The sequence below is a fragment of the Taudactylus pleione genome, unplaced genomic scaffold (assembly GCF_031769625.1).
Source record: "Taudactylus pleione unplaced genomic scaffold, aTauple2 ptg000253l, whole genome shotgun sequence".
Lineage (NCBI taxonomy): Eukaryota > Metazoa > Chordata > Amphibia > Anura > Myobatrachidae > Taudactylus > Taudactylus pleione.
The window spans coordinates 376314-396714 of NW_028284655.1; the positions used below are offsets into that span (position 1 = coordinate 376314).

Below are 20401 nucleotides of genomic sequence, written 5' to 3' on the forward strand. Positions count from 1 at the left end.
CACAGACGGTAGGCGTTCTCATGGGAATGCCTCCGTCTGGGCAGCCACCCCCCCACTGCACCCACCAAAAGGGGCGTGCTGTCACTCAACATCGACAGCACGCCCCCTTTGGTGCGAGACCCGGAGCGACGGCTTGCCTGTCGCTATCCGGGTCTCGCGCATGCGCATGATGGAGCCGGCTGATGGAGCCGTGCTCCATCGTGCGCATGCGCTCTGGGCCACCATCGACCCGGTTGCGAGCGCTCAGCGCTTGCGACCAGGTCTGAATCAGGCCCACAGAGAGAGACACTACAAGACAAGTCTGAACTTGCCAGTTGCATTTGGTTAGTGCAAGAAGTGTTCAACTGCCGTACTTAATATTTTTTTTATTCCTGTTCCCAAAGGCTTCCCAAAATGAAATTTATACCAAAGAGAGATTATATTTAAGTGTATAACATACTCGATGTACAAAAAAATTTACATACACTTTTTCATGTGACCTTGAAATGTAAAAGTCAATATTTAAATATAAAACTACTTTTTATGAAAACTATGGTCCCTTAGCTTCAAAACAAGAACAACATGAAAGTTCTGCCATAATTAGAAGCAAAGTTGACTTTGCAAGCATAAATGTTACATTTTTTGTCATGTTTGCAACCCTGTTGCATGAACACTGAGGGCTAAAATGTTACATATGAAGGTTACTGTATACCGTCTATCATCCTACCAATTTTCATGAAAATCTGGACGGCAGGGTTGAAAAGTTACTTTTTTTGTGACGATTTGGCATGGAATGACCCCGATGGCCTCCAGGCCTGTTTCAGAGATGTACATTCATTCGAGAATGAATGCACATCTACGATGTTATGGGGTCTGCGTCTGCGCAGGACCCCTTCTGCGTATGTCCAGAACTGGTCCTGTAATGTAGCTCGCAGACCTCCCAAGCTGCAGCATGATTGACATCCTGCGGTGTTTGGGGGGCTGACTGGGGACATGCCTGGTCACCGTCCGGGAAACGGAAGCGTGTTGCCTCCATTTTCCGATAAGCACTAGGCCAGGATCTACATCGGCGGCCGCAGATTTCTGGTCTCTTGCGTAACTAGGAACCGGCCAGGTCGCGTTCCGTTGGTCGAAGTGCTGGGATCGCAAATACAGCAAGGAGGTGTCTGATACCTTCTTCTACATTTGCATCTGAGATGGACAGATTTGCACAGTTGTTTATGTGCGGTTGTGTAAATCTGTCCATCCCTGAATCAGACCATCCATCCTAAAACCTGAATAAATGCTGCTGTACCACAGAGCTCTACAGGGGGGGTTTAACCAGCAGAAAATAGTTTAAGGCCAAGAAAATCTGATTTGTCCAGTGTTCATTTAACATATTGCGATTACATAACATGCTGCAATTTTTTAAATGGTTAACACTGGGGGAAAAAAACTATTTGGCTGCTTGATACCTAGCACATGATGAAACAGATAATGTGAGCAGTGTATAATATACTGAGAATTCTGAAACTGTACTGCAATTGGCAAAAAGAAGTTGTATTTGTTTACTTTACTATCCCTGAAAGGCGAAAGCTGTTATCTTAGAGTGAATGCCTTGGATGTGACATGATGTGACTGGGGTGTGATTGAAAAAAATGCTCTCAGTAGTGTGACTTGCTTTTACCCTCCCCACCATGGTTTTCTTAGTTCAAGGTGCTTTTATATATATTAGTAAACAGCACATTAGTGTTCCCACAGAATCACTGAAATGTATTTGCCTTTAACATGTTTATCATGGGCTCTTTGCCCTCATGCAAAATGGTGGCTAGGCGTACATGGCACATCTGGTCATAGATACGTCTCTACTCTGTTTTCGGATTGGTCGAAGCACTAGCTAACAGCACCCGTCATCCAACCAGCTGGCGACGGTGGAGCACTCTGCCGAAGGGCACAGCGATTGGTTAGAGACTACAGAGCAGTGATTGGTTGTGTTTTTCTAACAACTTAGTCTTATAACTGTGATTGGGCAACATCTGCATTCCGGGGGCCGTGATTGGTCCGGAGAAGGGGGCAGTTCACGAAGTTTCTGGAGCGCGGAAGAAAGATCTGGAAGGTTCTGGAGGTGGAGCTGCGTCTGTACAAGAGGCAGGCTGTCACTGAATTGGAGCAGAGTAGTCCTTACGAGCGGTGCTCACAGGTATGTACCTATAGCTATTTAATGTGCTGGTCGGGGGACACGTCAGATCACGTTGTGTGGTCAGGTGCTGTATAGGGACGGTGCGGGTGTTCTCATGGTTACTGTATATGGGAACGGGGCACTGCTCTGTATGCTTGCTGGGTGATTAGAGGGATACGGTTAGCTGTTCTGTAAATAGGGTTATTGTATTAGCGAAGTTACTGTATAATTAGGGGAGATGTACTAGGTCTAAATGCTGTCAGATGTTGCTGTGTAAGTGGGCACGCTGTCAAATGTTGTTGTATTAGGGGGCACAGTGTATGAGGGGGCACACTGTCAGATGTTGCTGTATTAGGGGGGGTATGCTGTCAGATGTTGTTGTATTAGGGGGCATGCTGTCAGGTGTTGCCGAATAAGGGGGCACGCTGTCAGATGTTGCTGTATTAGGGGGGTACGCTGTCAGATGTTGTTGTATTAGGGGGCACAGTGTATGAGGGGACACGCTGTCAGATGCTGCCGAGTAAGGAGGCACGTTTGCAAATGTTGCTGTAAAGAGGGCACGCTGTCAGATTAAGGTATAAAGGTCCTGCTGTCAGATATTACTGTTTAAAGGGCCAAAAGTTTACATAAAGTGGGGACACTGTCCAATATTTTTTTATAAGGTGCCACAAAGTTTCCGCAGCTCTGTACAAACAATATACATAGTTGCATTGTAACTTGATACGTATAAATACAAAATAGCGTTCCCGCTAGGCTGTTTTAGCAGGGCACTGTGCCCTGCCCTCCTTCTGGAGGGCAAAAAAGCGCCCTGCCCTCACCGCACAGCGCCCTGCTAAGACAGCCTGCGGGTGCCTTCTTCACCAGCGGGTCGCAGTGACCCGCGGGTGGGGAAATGTGCGGTGTCCCGGTCACCGCCGGTGAATAGATGCTGGGCGCATGCGCCCGGCATCTATTCTACCTGTCAGCAGCGCTTAGGGGCTGCCCGGCGTGTCCGTAAGTGCCGGGCAAGCCCCCAAGAGTGACGAAAAGGGGACTCATCTTATAGACATGCCCCCTCTTTTTGGGTGCGCGCTAGCTCCGGCGCCCTGCCTGCCGCCGGAGCTAGAGTGAACACTACAAAACAGTGTACACGGGCATCAGTCCGGCCCACCGATTATTAGTGGATATGAACGATAAATGCACTGGGCGGAATTCAATTCAGCGCAATGCTGAATAGCCCCGGGAGGGAGCTCCCAGAGCTATTCAATTCAGCACACTGTTAAGTCAGAAAAGGCAGGTTGTGTGTTTAGTTGCGAGAACCGTCATTCTCCGACTAAAGTGCCAGCCGCGAGACTGTTAGAGCAACGCTAAGCTGTAGAATAGCCGCGCGCCAGCACTTTTGTCGGATTTTTCCTCTCATCCCCAGGGGGGTGTGCGATAAGAAATCCATTAGCCAGACCAACGGTGAATAGCCTAGGGAGCTCCCTCCCGGGGCTATTCATGAACTCTTTGAATTGAATTCCCCCCCTATAGTGACCGGCCACGACTAATCGGCGATGATAGGATGGTCAGGTATGAAATTTCTTCCAACATGCCCAGCTGGTCTGATCATTTTTCATCCGCATCTGGCAGTGTATGCACTGCTGCGGCTGATCGCTTGACATTTCCTTTGTTCCTTCACAGGGGAGGAACGGGGAAATGTCTCCTCCCCAGGGGAGGAAAGTAGATATTGGGCTCGATTCTATATAATGCAAATTGAATAGCACCGGGAGGGAGCTCCCAGAGCTGTTCAATTCAGCGCGCTGTTTTGACATAGAATGTCAGTTCTCGCGCCTTAAACATGGTGTTTAGTCGCGAGAATCGGCATTCTCCGACTAAACTGTCCGGCGTGATGCTATTTCCGCGACGCTAAGGGCAGAAAACTCCATTGCATCTGGAGTTTTGTCGGATTTCTGTAGGCACCCAGGAGGGATGCGAGAAGAAATCCTTAGCAGTGCGCTGAATTGAATAGCTTCGGGAGCTCCCTCCCAGCGCTATTCAATTCGCGTTGAATTGAATTGAGCCCATTGTGGCCATATACACTGAAATAACTCTGTCTGGCAGACCTTTTATCTGACAGTGTATGCCCAACATTAGGAACAACACACAACAATAAATCCACATACCTTGAAGGATGAGGACAAAGGGTGAGTGTAGGGTAACTGACTGTAACTTGTACAGCTAGAGACTGCAAGTTGTAGAGAGTACAAGACAGTTCAGCAGTCTCTGAGCCAGTACCCAACATAACGATGAGCAAACAATATAAAGGGTCAATTCAATTAGGAGCGAGTTTGTTTAATAAAACTTGTGTGAATGTGCGCACCCGAGAAATGCGAGATTCAATTAGAAAAAACAATTCACTATATTCGTGGCCAGGGTGTGTGACTTTCCTACAAAATGCAAACTGGGAGGAGAGCAGTGGGGAAATCAACTGGGCCCCCAAATAAGTGGCACCTGTGATATCTGGACCATATAGACAGCTGTTAGTGGCCATAAGGAAAGTACTTGAGTTTTTAAAATAGTGTCATATGGCTGATTTTTGTTCTTTTTGTTAATGGTTAAAAAAAAGATAACAAGCAAGTGTTTTTCATCAAAGTCTAAAAAAAATGTCTGTATAGTAATATTTCAGTTTTTTCATATAAAGCTGTAATAAACACTTTTTTTTAGTTGTCATCTGCAAGTTTAAAAACTCCTCTGCCATCATTTACACCACCACGTACCTGTCCCCCATCATTTACACCTCCACGTACTAGTGTTCACTCTAGGTCCGGCAGCAGGCAGGGTGCCGGACCTAAAGCAAGGTCACTTCTGTGAGCGCCAAAGGCGTGAGCGTGCCCGGGGCATGGCCAATGAAAGGGGGTGTCTGATGCGTCCCCTATTTGGCACTCTTGGGGGTGTGCCCGGCACTTACGGACACGCCGTGCAGCCCCCAAGCGCCGTGATCACTGTGAATGGATGCCGGACGCATGCGGTGACCGCTGCTCTGCCGTTTTCCCCACCCGCGGGACACTGCGGGTGGAGGACAGAACCCGCAGGCTGTTTCAGCCGAGCGCCGTGCTGGAGGGCAGGGTGCATTCTGCCTTCAGAGATAGGGCAGGACACGGCGCGCCGCTGAAACAACCTAGTGGGAACGCTACATACCTGCACAAACAAACGTGAATTTTATCTGAAAATCAATGCGATTTGGGAATTGAATTGGAAATGTAATGTCTCGCAAGACCAAACTCGCACCTAAGTGAATTAATCCCTAAAGGTGCATACACACACACACCGATTGTTTGAACGATTATCGATAACAATATCGTTCAATCGTTGAAAAAATCGTTCACTTACTGACTTAAAATGATGAACGATTATCGCTCATGCGCGTTCACGTTTGTAGTTCAGTCAGACTGACCAACTCAACGATTTTCAGTAAGGGAATATGCAAAAATAATTTGTAGTTCAAATGAATCTTTAATTACATTTAGTAAATGAACGATTTTATTTTCGTAAATTTTTTCCCTTGAAAAAAAAATGAACGAAAATCGTTTACTAAAATCGTTCATCTACTAAATCGTTTGTGTGTGTGTGTAGCTTAAGAGTTGTTAAAGGAGACTTGGAGACAAAAGCCAAGAAGTTCTGGTGACTTGGATGGTGTTAAGGGGAGCACAAGAAAAGACGGCCTTTCCATACTAACTAATAGGTTAGGGTGTTGTATAATGTAGGACAACATTGTATATTAATGTATAAGTGAGCACACTCATATATTATTGTATAGGGAGTCAGTATGTAATGCCGGCGGCTGAATAGCTGCCGGATGAAATACAGACGGCTGGTAAGTACCCTAACCCTCCCCTGTCCCTACCCTAACCCTCCCTTAGTGGTGCCTAAATCTAATCTCCTCCGATGATGCCTAACCCTCCTGGGTGTCTAGCTCGAACCTCTCCCTAGTGGTGCCTAACCCTAAGCTCCCCCCAGGGGCTCCTAAAGCACCCCCCCCCCCCCCCTTCCTTCCGCGGCTACAGTCTAACACACCCGGATTACCTTTGTTTGGTATGCTGGCCGTCGGGATTTCGTTGTGAAGCTAATGATAGGCATCAGGATTTCGACGCCTATATTTAATCCCATGTCGGGCATTCAGTGTCAAGATTTCGGCGGCCGACAGTGTCCTGACTACATCCCTTGTATACCGGGGACTGTATAATGGAGGACACACTGTCAAATATTATGGTCTAGCTGGGTAGGGCTGGGGCTGTATGAAGGTGGTTACACAGTCAGATATTACTGTATTTTAGGGCTGTATAAAGCAGGACCCACTGTATGATATTACTGCTTTATTGTACTGAAGCGGGATCACATGTTGTTGTGCGAGGAGTGGGGCACAGAGAAGTTCTTTATAGAGAATGATTGCTTGGATGGTGAATAAGTGCTTTTACTGTTGGCAAATTGTGAAATAAAAACGGGTTACAAGTAAGTGCACACTGACAGATCTCTGTACAATGAGGGTGATCTGTCTGTACTGATTAAAAGCTGTATACAGAACAGTAATATACATTGGTTTATTGCATGTATTAGGACACTTTATGGGGATTTATTTATAAGGCGGTAGTTCACGTTACAAAAAACTGATATTGGTCATGGATAGAATATATATATATATATATATATATATATATATATATATATATTCTCAAAGCTCTGGAGCAACATACCATCATTGCCTTGGGGTGAGCTTTGACGTGAGCTATTTAATATAGGACTATCCATATGCTATCCGGATAATTTGCTTTATTAACTGACTTTTATATATTTACTGCAATTCATTTTTACCATCAACCATATACGGATCCATTTAATATTTTGGTCTATCCCAACCAGGCCCTCTCTTTGGAGCTTTACATCTTGCCAGCTATTTGGGAGTAGATATTTAAACACATTTTTTCTTTATTGATATTTTTGTATCAATGTTTACAGCTATATGATACATGAGTTGCTACAATATATCAATTGGCAACACACATACCCTGGTGCAGAGTGTTTATATATTAATTTTAGAAATTTTTATATGTTGATATTATTATTTTCATTGATATCCAGTACTGTATTAATTACATTTATAATAAACGTTTTATGCAGTTTCATATATATCATGGTTTATATGTGATACTAGCGCCATCCCACCTTCTTCCATTTCCAGCTATGTCATTGTCTAGATTGTACACAATATTCCTAGCTGTTTACCTTTTGCATTTGGTTTTGTTTGCTTATCCACCCAGGCATCCTATCTCTTAACTGTGCCCAGCTTGCATAGTGCATACGTGTTTCAACTGTCTATCATATAGATGCGTGTGCAGAAATGGAAACCTTACTGCAGCACCACAACATTCTTACTTTTATTAGCTACAGGACCAGTGTAATGGATCTCAATCAGCTGACACAGGAATGGTATGGGCAGGAGATACATTTATTTCTTCTCCCATGTGGGCTGCAGTGGGTAATATGTTTTGATGGTGGGAGAATGTCCTTAATGTTCCTACAGTGCCTTGCAAAGGTATTCACCGCCCCTTTGTATTTTTCATGTTTTGTTGCCTCACAACCTGGAATTAAAATGGATTGTGTGAAGGTGTGCATCATTTCATTCACAGAACATGCCTACAACTGTGAAGTTGTGGTTTTTTTTATATTGTGAATCAAACAACATTTAGGTCAACATAACAGAAAACTTCAGCGTGCATAACTATTCACCCCCCTAAAGTCAGTACTTTGTCGAGCCACCTTTTGCAGCAATTACAGCTGCGAGTCGCTTTGGATAAGTCTCTATGAGCTTGCCACATCTTGCCCCTGGGATTTTTGCCCATTTCTCAAGGCAAAACTGCTCCAGCTCCTTCATGTTGGATGGTTTCCACTTGTGAACAGCAATCTTCAAGTCTGACCACAGATTCTCAATTGGATTGAGATCTGGGCTTTGACTAGGCCATTCCAACACATTTAAATGTTTCCCCTTAAATCACTGGAGTGTTGCTTTAGCAGTATGCTTCTGGTCATTGTCCTGCTGGAAGGTGAACCTCCGTCCCAGTCTCAAATCATAGGCAGACTGAAACAGGTTTTGCTCAAGAATATCCCTGTATTTAGACCATCCATCTTTCCCTCAACTCGAATCAGTTTCCCAGTCTCTGCTGCTGAAAAACATCCCCACAGCATGATGCTGCCACCACCATGTTTCACTGTGGGGACAGTGTTCTTGGGGTGATGGGATGTGTTGGGTTTGCGCCAGACATAGCGTTTTCCTTGGTGGCCGAAAAGTTAAATTTTAGTCTCATCTGACCAAAGCACCTTCCTCCATACATTTGGGGAGTCGCCCACATGCCTTTTGGCAAACTCAAATAGTGTCTTCTTCTTTTTATAACTAAGTAATGGCTTTTGTCTGGCCACTCTTCCATAAAGCCCAGCACTATGGAGTGTACGGCTTATTGTGGTCACATGCACAGATACATCAGTCTCTGCTGTGGAACTCTGCAGCTCCTCCAGGGTTACCTTTTGGTCTCTGCGCTGCCTCTCTGATTAATGCCCTCCTTGCCCGGTCTGTGAGTTTTGGTGGGCGGCCCTCTCTTGGCAGGTTTGTTGTGGTACCATGCTCTTTCCATTTGATGATGATGGATTTGATGGTGCTCCGGGGGATCATCAAAGATTTGGATATTTTTTTTATAACCCAACCCAGAATTGTACTTCTGAACAACTTTGTCCATGACTTGTTTGGAGAGATCCTTGGTCTTCATGGTGTGATGTCTCTTGCTTAGTGGTGTTGCAGCCTCTGGCGCCTTTCAGAAAAGTTGTGTTTATACCAACAGATCATGTGACACTTAGATTTCACACAGGTGGACTTCATTTCACTAATTATGTGACTTCTGAAGGTAATTGGTTGCACCAGAACTTTTGAGGAGCTTAATAGCAAAGGGGGTGATTACATATGCACATGCCAATTTACAGAATTTTATTTATAAAGATTCTTTTTTTATATAGAATTTTCTCATTTCACTTCACCAAAATAGACTATTTTGTGCAGATCCATCACATAAAATTCATATAAAAAAAAAAAATACAGGTTGTAATGTAACAAAAAAAATAAAAAGCCAAGGGGGGTGAATACTTTAGCAAGGCACTGTATATGTGGTATGGGGCAAAATTTAATTTATATCCTTGTAAGTTGATTAAAGCCGGGTCTGACATATCTCCTACATCGCTCAGTGTGTACGCATGTTTGTGTGCTCCCGCTGTTGCCAGGTTTGATATGCTGCACATCAAACCTAGCTATATTGCTAGCGGCCAGTGCATTGTTAATGAGTGACTTAACGGTGATCGTTGTGTCGTTCATTAAAGTCGTCCAGTGTGGACGCAAAATCACTTGACGGGCATTCGTTCCAATGTCAGAACGAATGCCGTCGCTCCAGTGAAAGCCCGTCTAGCTTTAGACCTAGGGGTATATTTACTAAAGTGTGGGCTTTTAGTAGTGGAGATGTTGCCCATAGCAACCAATCTGATTCTACTTAACATTTATCTAGCACCTTTATAGAAGATCATAGCTAGAATCTGATTGGTTGCTATGGGCAAAATCTCCACTTCTTCTAAAAACCGCACTTTAGTAAATATACCCCCAAGAGCTTATATTTCCCACATTGGAAAGTGTCTCTATTGTCCAATACACACGCATGTACTAGCAGCCGTAACTGGAGACTTGCAATAGGCAAATTCTCTTATCCACTACCTGTGTTATAAGCTTTGTTCATATTATGACTCATGTAGAATAGGTCCTTTGTGTCAAGTATGCGCTGTTTACTTTACGAGCTGGACGCTTCTCTTTAGCTGTACTGAAACTCTTAATGTAATTAATTACTCTCTGTAAACTTCTGTAGTTTATTAATACATAAATTCTATACTCCCACAGTTGTCGGTGTGCATTGATACACCACTGACCATAAACCACAGCCAGAAGCATGGGCAAGGATTACTACAAGATTCTTGGATTGGCACGGGGGACCTCTGAGGAGGACATTAAGAAGGCATACAGAAAACAGGCCCTAAAATACCATCCTGATAAAAACAAGGACCCTGGAGCTGAAGAGCGTTTCAAAGAGATTGCTGAGGCCTATGACGTGCTGAGCGACCCTAAAAAGAAGGAGATATTCGACAAGTATGGGGAGGAAGGTATGTGTGTGTTTTTGATTACTTTGATTGTACCTAGATAGGATGAGACACCAGCATGAAACAAGTGTGTCTACTAGATATGAGAATGTTGAAACTGGCATTTTTAAGACTATTAGGGGAATTCAATTAGGTGAGTTTGCAAAAGGCAAAAAACCTGCACACCCTTTGCCTTATAATTTGCACACTTCGCCTTCATGCGTGCACCCGGGATATGCACAATTCAATTAGAAATGCAAATTTGCACTACTCGCATTGAGCATGTAGAACAGGGAAAATAACATGGAAAAGTGGGGAGAACATCCTGGATCCCAAAAAAGTGAAAACTTTGTTAGCAGAATCATGTAGAAGACTGTTAGTGGCCATAAGGAAAGTACTGTATGCTTTTAAAAGGTGTCGGATGGCTGATTTGTGCAATGTTTTTAAAAAGTAAAAGATGTAGAATTTCATTTAATTACAAAAGGAATAAAAAGGAAAATGCAAAAAAGTAGAAAATAAATAGTTAAAATATTTAATTTCATTAATTTTGGGGTGCATTATTTAGCTAAGAGCTTATTTTGGGGTAAAATGACATGTAATTATTGGCCCAATTAAGCTAATTGAAAAATTCCAAATGCCTAATTAATCTTTTTTTGGGGGTGTCCGAGGGTTCTGAAGCAAGTCCCAACATTTTTACCATTTTAAAATACAGATTTTCCCAACTTTTTCACCTGCTCAGGGGGGTACAAACAAAAACAGGCAAATTTACTCTGAAAAAGAAATGCGAGTTTAGAATTGAATTGCAAATGTAATTCGCAATGCAAATTTGCAGTGATTTCACCTTGCGGGACCAAACTCGCGCCTAATCGAATTCCCCCTATATGTAAGATCAGACTTTGGGGTATACAGTAAGTAATTATGTCAACTGCTGTAAAGCAGAAGTTTTGATGATCACGGCTGTAGCTTTAAAGCTGAAATAATTTTAAAAGGAAATATCATGCTGGTTTTGCATCTTTTGAAGGTGCCCATCTACATGAAACCGATTGCACAATTACGACATCGTCGGGTTGTCCAGCATGTTTGCCCGATGATAGATGTCTTTACGACCAGCGGGAGCGCACATAGCTGGTCGTTTTAGACATTTGCAAAACTATTTATTAACAATATCTTTTAATCGCTCAATTTAATCGTCTAGTGGATAGGTACCTTAAGTTATTGCTGCTTTAAATCTACAGCTGAGAAGGCCAAACTCTAAACCTATTACATATACCCCTATAGCTGTACCATTGGAGTTGGGGTACTGCACTACACATGGAATCCTTTGTTCAGGTTAGGCGTGCACATGTTGGAGTAGTTGGCCAAGATTCTGGGCTGGACTAGAGACTTTCATGTTATTGATCAAATGTAATAATTTTACCACTTAAGAACATCAGGATAACCAAATTTAGGTTTGTGTGTTGTGTTGTTGTGACGAATAGGACGCGGCTACTTAAGTATTAACTTTAGGGTTTAGTGGACCTTTAATGTACAATTTAGGGTCTCTAAAAAGAAGCTAAATGTAATACTTCTGTAAAAGGGAGACTCAAATATCAAGTAAATCTACAGGAAACCTGAATATCTGAATACGTACTTTCTTACTGGGTATTAATATATGGAATTACAGCAAACTGAATATAATCTGATCACTTCTTTAGTTCGACTGTCACATACATGTTTGCAGCACGAGTCTAACACTCTCACATACCACACTATGGAATATCTATGGTGCTTCCACTACACCAGTGTAGACATGTTTTTCTTGGATATGGTGTGAAGTGATGAATAATGTATGAGCATTTCAACTTGGACTATAAAACTGCAATTAGAGATTCAGTTTTATATGACATAGATTCTAGGTCACCAGCAGGAGTGAGGCAAGTAATAGTGAGAGGGACCTTTTATAACCTTTTGAGACTAGGTTGTACTTACCATATTCCATCCAAAACGTAAGTTTTGGGTTAAATTAAATTATCTTATTAATGAGAGTATGGTAACTGATTCTAGAGATCGGTGAAAGGAGACCTGCTTGCTAAATGTGTGTGTAGGAAGCTCAGTCTACAGGCCTTAACCTGTCTTAAGCTTTCGGTATTCCTGCAGATCTGGGCATGTCTGATATGCTGTCTTTCTGCACCCGCCCTGCCATTTTGATTCTTTGACTTTATTACATGTGTGGTATGGTTTTTATTAAAAAAAAAAATTTTTTTTCAATTTGATTTTTGTATAAACATGAATATATACAGCGGGTAAAATAAGTATTGAACACATCAACATTTTTCTCATTAAATATATTTTTAATGGGGCTATTGTAATTAAATTTAAACCAAATGTTAGCAACAATCCATGCAGTCCACACATGCAAAGAAATCGAACCATAGATGTCCATAAATAAAGTTATGTGAAATGACACAGGGAAAAAGTTTTGAACACATGAAGAAAGGTAGGTGCAAAAAAGCATGGAAAGCCAAGACACCAGCTGAAATCTTATCAGTAATTAGAAAGCAATCCTGCCCCTTGTCAGTGCAAATTAATATAAGATGGTTCAGTCCCAACTGATGGCCTATAAAAAGGTGTCTCATTGCCAAGGTGTCGCACAAGAAACATCTCATGATGGGTAAAAGCAAAGAGCTCTCTCAAGACCTTCGCAACTGATGGCATTGGTTAAAGAAGGATTTTTAAACGTCTGAATGTTCCAGTGAGCACCGTTGGGGCCATAATCCGGAAGTGGAAAGAACATTTCACCATAAACCGGCCACGACCAGGTGTTCCTCACAAGATCTCTGACAGAGGAGTGAAAAGAATTATCAGAACAGTTGTCCAAGAGCCAAGGACCACTTGTGGAGAGCTTCTGAAAGACCTGGAATTCAAAGGTACAATTGTTTCAACGAAAACAATAAGTAATGCACTCAACTACCATGGTCTGTATGCACGCTCACCATGCAAGACTCCATTGCTGAAGAAAAAGCATGTTGAAGCTCGTTTAAAGTTTGTTGCACAACATTTGGACAAGCCTGTGAAATACTGGGATAATATAGTCTGGTCAGATGAAACCAAAATTGAACTCTTTGGATGCCATAACATACACCAATTCAGTGCGATGATGAATAGCCACGGGAGGGAGCTCCCGCAGCTATTCAATACACCGTACTGTTTGGGTGGGCAAAGGATTTCTTCTCGCCCCCCCCCCCCCCCCCCCCCCCCCTGGGGATGTGAGGAGAAATCTGACAAGAGTGCCGGGCATGCAGCTTTTTTACTGATTAGCGCTGTGCTAACAGGCGCGTGCCAGGCACTTTAGTCAGAGAATGCCGGTTCTTGCGCCTTAACACCCTTGTTAAGTAGTGAGAACCGGCATTCTCCGACATAACGGCGCACTGAATTGAATAGCTCCGGGAGCTTCCTCCCGGTGCTATTCAATTTGCGCTGAATTGAATTCGCCCCCATGTTTGGAGGAGAAATGGCACTGCACATCACCCCAAAAACACTATACCAACAGTGAAGTTTGGAGATGGGAACATCATGGTGTGGGGCTGTTTTTCAGCATACGGTACTGGCATACTTCATTTGATTGAAGGAAGGATGAATGGAAAAATATACCGAGTCATTCTTGATAAAAAAATCTGCTACCATCTACCAGGATGCTGAAGATGAAATGAGGGTGGACATTTCAGCAAGACAATGATCCCAAACACACAGCCAAGAATGCTCTCAATTGGTTTCAGAGAAAGCGAAAATAAAGCTGCTAGAATGGCCCAGCCAATCACCTGACTTGTATACAATTGAAAATCTACGGAAAGAACTAAAGATCAGAGTTCATAGAAGAGACCCATGGAACCTTCAAGATTTGAAGACGGTGTGGAAAAATGGGCCAAAATCACACCTGAGCAATGCATGCAACTAGTTTCTCCATACAGCTGTCATTACCAGCAAAGGCTTTTGTATGAAGTATTAAATACATTTCAGTAAATGTGTTCAATACTTTTTCCCTGTCATTTCACATTAGTACACATAACTTAATTTATGGACATCTATGGTTTGATTTCTTTGCATGTGTGTAGTGTTCCCTCTAGCTCCGGCGGGAGGCAGGGCGCGCGACCGAGAAGGGGGCGTGGTCATCGGAAAAGGGGGCGTGTCTATAAGACGCGTCCCCTTTTTGTAACTCTTGGGGGCGTGCCCGGCACTTAAGGACACGCCGGGCAGCCCCCAAGCCCTGCAGACAGGGAGAATAGATGCCGGGCGCATGCGCCCGGCGTCTATTCTCCGGCGGTGACCAGGTCACCGCATGTTTCTCCACCCGCGGGACACTGCGTCCCGAGGGTGAGAACGGCTCCCGCAGGCTGTGAGGGCAGGGTGCTTTTTGCCCTCCAAAAGGAGGGCAGGGCGCCGCGCCCCGCTAAAACAGCCTAGCGGGAACGCTATGTGTGGCTTGCATGGGTTGTTGCTGACATTTGGTTTACATTCCATTACAATAGCCCCATTACAAATATATTTACTGAGAAAAATGTTGATGTGTTCTATACATATTTTACCGTGTGTCTGTGTGCGCGCACACACACTCCTTTTTGGGATTATTAATAACAGTGGAGAGAATGTGTTGTCACACATGGCACAACTTGGCTTTTATTATTTTTACATCAGACTTGTAAAAAGTTGTGAGATAAGTGGCTACAAAATAAACATTGGCAGCATGCATGTGTCTGACCTCCTATGTATGGTCTTATGCTGTGACATTACATACAGGTGTGGTATCAGCATTTGTTCACATGGGTGCCTGATATTTTAGGACCTTTGAGCACATGTATGCCAAGTCTAGGTTTAGTCCTCTGAGCTCCCAACCTAAATACACGACTAGGTGTCTCTTCTTTCCTGTAGTGTAAAATCAAAGCTCATTCCTTAAGATGTCTGCAGTTTCATATTCATTTTTATTCATTTTTCTTTCCTATGTTATTAACAGGTCTAAAGGGAACACCAGGTGGTGGAGGATGTGGTGGCACCAATGGACCTTCTTACAGTTACACTTTCCACGGAGATCCTCATGCCATGTTTGCAGAGTTCTTTGGGGGTCGCAACCCTTTTGACAACTTTTTTGGACGTAATGAAGAGGATATGGACACAGATGATCCTTTTTCAGGGTTTGGTATGGGTGGCTTTGGACATTTAGGTGGCTTCCCCAGGTCTGCACCCGGTCGACGTGAAGCAATGACTAAGAAACAAGACCCTCCAGTGATCAGGGAGCTTCCAGTCTCTCTTGAAGAGATTTTTACTGGCTGCACTAAGAAGATGAAAATCTCACACAAACGTCTGGGCCCAGATGGAAGGAATGTTCATACGGAGGACAAGATCCTGACCATTCAGGTGAAAAAAGGATGGAAGGAAGGCACAAAGATCACCTTCCCCAAGGAAGGTGATGAGACTCCAACCAACATCCCCGCAAACATTGTGTTTGTGCTGAAAGACAAACCCCATTCAGTGTTCAAGAGAGATTCCTCTAATTTGGTGTACACAGCTAAGATCAGCCTACGAGAGGTGAGCATGCACAATGTTTGTCTGCAGCAGGCGGGCACGTGCAATGAGAATCCCAGGTGCTTGGTAGCCAATGCATGTACCTTTATTATGCCGCAGGTGACTACATTGTGAGTGGCATTTCTAGTGATGTCATTGGTTACACTTCTTCCCTGGCTCCCAAACTACTGCTGGCTTCTAGATTTGACTGACACCTGAATTTGACATTATTTATGGCATTTTGCTTATCTTTGTCGTAGGGATGTGCAGGCTCGGATAGCTTCGAATTTTCCTACCAAGTTCGGATTTTTCCCGCCAAAAATTGGGTCTCAGAAAGAGGCAAAACGTCATCTTTCATGAACAAAAGTCCATGGAAGATGATGTTTGCCCATGAAAGATGACGTTTTGCCTCCTTCCGAGACCTGATTTTTGGCGGGAAAAATCTGAACTTGGCGGGAAAATGCGAAACTATCCGAGCCTGCACATCCCTACTTTGTAGTATTCTGCGTAATATCACTCTTAAATGACCACTGAAGCTAAAATATGAGCTGACTTGTATAAAAAGGCTAAATAATAGTTTACACATGTACAAATGTCAGCTGCTGGTCTGTGCTAAAGATGTGTTTAGGAGGAAGTTATGTTTCCTATGCACAGCAGTCTTCCTGCATACACTGCAGCTGTCCCTCTCCTCAAACAGAAAATATCTGCTATTCATTTAGTAGTAATGGTAATCAACTTAAGCTCAAGACATGACGTTTTCAGTCACTTCTGTATTTTTGATTAAGACGGACTTTTATTAATTTTAGGTTGATTTATTGGTCATTTTCCACATCTAGGGGCATATTCTACAATTAAGCAGGAGTATCCTATGCTCTCTGTACGGGATTGCAGAACACTTGTGGTGCACTATAAATAAAATGTAGTAATCTTATGAAAACTGATTTTGATATTCAAAAGCAAAGTACTCACTTTGGTGTTTTATGCACAGTGTTGGCTTCAGTCATGTAGTAGTGTTGAGGTATTTCATATCTGACCACATCTGTTACTACTTTTATCAGGCTCTCTGCGGCTGCTCCATCAACATCCCCACCTTGGACGGGCGCACCATCCAGCAGGTCATCAAGGACGTAATCAACCCAGGGACCAAGCGCAGAATCAGTGGAGAAGGACTACCGTTACCCAAGTCACCTGACCAGCGGGGGGATCTAATAGTGGAGTTTGACATACGTTTTCCTGAACGCCTCTCTGCTTCTTCTCGGGAAACACTAGGAAGGGTCCTGCCTGCGTAGTGAGCAGTGACCCCAGAGATAACATAGACCAAAGCGGTATTGAAGGGTCCATTTAAAGCTCCTTCAGTACAAAAGAAACTGGAAAAGGGTGGTGATGATTTTTAGAGCACATGATTAGCTACAGTTCTTATATTTGTTAATCCGCTGTCTTATAAAAAGGAGTGATGCACAGACAATTTCTAGCTTAGAGATCCCCAAAGCCTACACTCTGGAACATCCATGGGGATCTGTATTTCATACATAATATGCTTGTGTTGCTTTTGCAATTGAAAAAAGCAACAACAACAAAAAATCTTTGCAAATGGCAGTTTATATCCCGGGAGAGTAATGCACCTATGACCAGACTGGGCCTTCACGGTTCAGAAGGGGTTTTTGTTTTTTGTTTTTTCCCAACCATTCCTATTGTAACAATATTTGGTAACACTACATTGAATGTATAGTTCACTGCAGCTTTGCTTAAGTCATTTCAGTCCGTACAGAGATAAATCTGAGCCTTTTGTCACATCTTATAAATGCTTTGCCATGTGTCTTAAAAGGGACATTGTTGATACAAGACTCTGCGCTATCTCTACCAAATTCATATTCTACTAAGATCCAGAATTCTCATCTCACTTTCAGCCACTGTTTATTCGTTTACTCTGTTTAACTGGAGTGCTTGTTATGTTACATATATGTTGCAAAGCTTATTATAAGCTAATTTTAAATTGGGGCATGCTTATAAATGTATGCATTGTTTTTGTTTATTGGGTCCCCTCCCTCCCACAAATTTCTCTTTCAATAACAGTTGCAATTAGTGATTTAGCCAGTAGCTGGCGCTATGGAGTCCAGTTTTGCCTCCACTATGAAAGCGTATCACCTTTGTGTCATTCTAGTGTGGGTGGGACTTCCTTTCTGTGGAAGTGAGGAAATAACTTGCGCATTCCAGTGTCCCCTATATAAATACATTTGTATTTGTTGTGTAAATATTATATATAACTTTATTTTAATCACTTTGTTCTGTGTTAAAGTTTCACGCTGTAAATAAGTGATTTGCAGACTAATGGGAGCTGTGTGCTAGGAATGGGCTGGTGAATGTCATGTATGGAGTTTGTATGCAGGAATTTATCTTGTCATGTTTGTATCTGAGAATGAGACTTCCTAGTGCTGCTTATGGGGCCAGATGCTCTGTGGGCTTTGTGATGAGCCACATGTCTCCATAGAGTTGTTGGTCCACAAGTAATCATCTCAAAGAGAAGGAGGAATGTCTCCTCAACACTCAATAAAATATTTTCAATAATGTCGTGGTTTTTTGTTTTTGTTTGTTTTTTTCCTTTTACAGTTTTATTACATTGTTAAGGCTCAAACCTAGGGATAGATTTTCTAAAGTTCTTGAAAATTAAAAGTGGAAGTGTTGCCCATAGCAACCAATCAGATTGCAGCTATTATATCTCTATTACATTCATTAGAATATGATTTTTTGTTATGGACAAAACCACTCTACTTGTCTGTTCTAGAAGCTTTAGAGATTCCACCACCTAGAATAGTCTTTACATCCTGGCGGTCATGGCTATCTCCACCCACATAGAAAGGATTTCAATAAATTGAAGTAGGAGTCTCAAAATTAGACATCAAAGACTGTATAATGTCCATCCCCGTTGTAGCCCTAAAGGTGCGTACACATGGTAAGATATCTATGAACGATAACGTTCAACGATAAATCTTCGTATCGTTCATTTTTATGCTGTGAACGACCAACGATGCGCGTTCCTGCATTAACGATAGCTATGGTCGTCTGTACATGCAGGCCAACTTCGTCACGATTTATATGTTCAGAGATGTGGCAGGATGACTTCACTGAAAGATAGCTAGCATAGATATCTGTCAGTGTGTGCACCTAATATCGTTTGTCCTGCACTACAGAAAAGTTCAAGGGAAATCGTTGGTTGTGCAGATCGTACTGTGTGTACCAAGTTTTAACACACAAATACTGTATCTGGTGCTTTCTCTTCACTCTGCCAAAAATTGCGGAAAATAACTTCTGTCCACACCCCAGCGGAGAACTTAGATATCATGATATACTGAATAATACAAGGTTGAAGAGTCCCTACTTGTCACTTTTGATATCGGACCTTCCCTTTTATGGCCTTGCTGCACTGTGTTCTCCTGGTATTTCTCCTACCTGTATAAACACTCATGTAACTCTATTTCTAGCGCACATTACGAACCAACTGCTTTTTTCCCCTCTTCTTTATACCTCTTCTGTATGGAAAATAATATGACCTACTCCATGCAGATGACCCATATCTACCTCTTCTTCCATGACCTCTCTCTCTTTTCATCCTATAATCTCTGTCATATACACTTGCATGCCACAAGACTTCCATTGCCATTGCCAGATTCCCTCACCTCCCCACCTGAAGGCTCCATCATCATTGACAACACTTTGCTTGGTGTCCTCGACTTTGCTCTCCATTTCAACCCACAAATCTAACCTCTAGCACTGTCATATTGTCTCATTCTTCAAAACATGGCTAGAATATATCCATTTCTAACTGCGGATATAGCTGAAACCCTTATTCAATCTATTTATAACCTGACTTGACTGCTGTAATCTCATCCTCTTATGTGCTTTACCTTGCGCCTTTTCTATTGTATCTCTGCAGCAAGGCCATGGTGAAACTGATCTTGCTCTCTCAGCACTTCACATCCCCTGTTTACTCTGCAAAACCTTTCACTGGCTCTTAAATCCCACCTCTTCACCACAGCTTCTGACACCTCTAGCTAATCCTACTCTGTCTAGGTCCTATTAGCTGTTGTTGCCTTCTCCACTCCAAGTCCCACTAGCTACTATTATCTTCTGACTTCTCTCCATCTGGAGAGTAAGCTCTAAAGGCCAGGGCCCTCCTTACTCTCTTTCACATCTCGAAGGCCCTCCCTACTCTCTGTCTCATCTGTACCTTCACTGTCAACTTTTTGTGGACTTTCTTTTCTGTTATGTATAATTTGTTATACTGACTGCCCAGCACTGCAGAGGTTGGAGAATTAAAAAGGTTGATGATCAGTGGATTCCACAGTATGTGCAACAGTACAAGACAGGAATCCTCTCCTGCTTGGGTGGGCTCACTGTTACTGTTTTTGTTTATTTTGTTTTAAGAGCAAGGACATCCACACTCCATTCCTGTGACCTTCCCATTCATAAGTATTCTATTGGTGTGATTAACTCTAGAAACCTAACCATGGATCTGATGCACCCGGTCATTTCTAAAGGTGCATACACACGTAA

The 20401-nt window shown here is 42.9% G+C and overlaps 1 protein-coding gene across 1 annotated transcript; it reads left to right on the forward strand.

The window, feature by feature from the left end:
- Positions 1-2047: 2047 nt before the first annotated feature.
- On the forward strand, positions 2048-18415 carry DNAJB1 (DnaJ heat shock protein family (Hsp40) member B1). Its single transcript, XM_088480434.1, has 4 exons — positions 2048-2158; positions 10080-10339; positions 15303-15874; positions 16909-18415. Exons 2-4 carry the CDS (start codon positions 10129-10131, stop codon positions 17137-17139), a joined length of 1014 nt encoding a protein of 337 aa, XP_088336560.1. The 5' UTR covers positions 2048-2158; positions 10080-10128; the 3' UTR covers positions 17140-18415.
- Positions 18416-20401: the final 1986 nt, after the last annotated feature.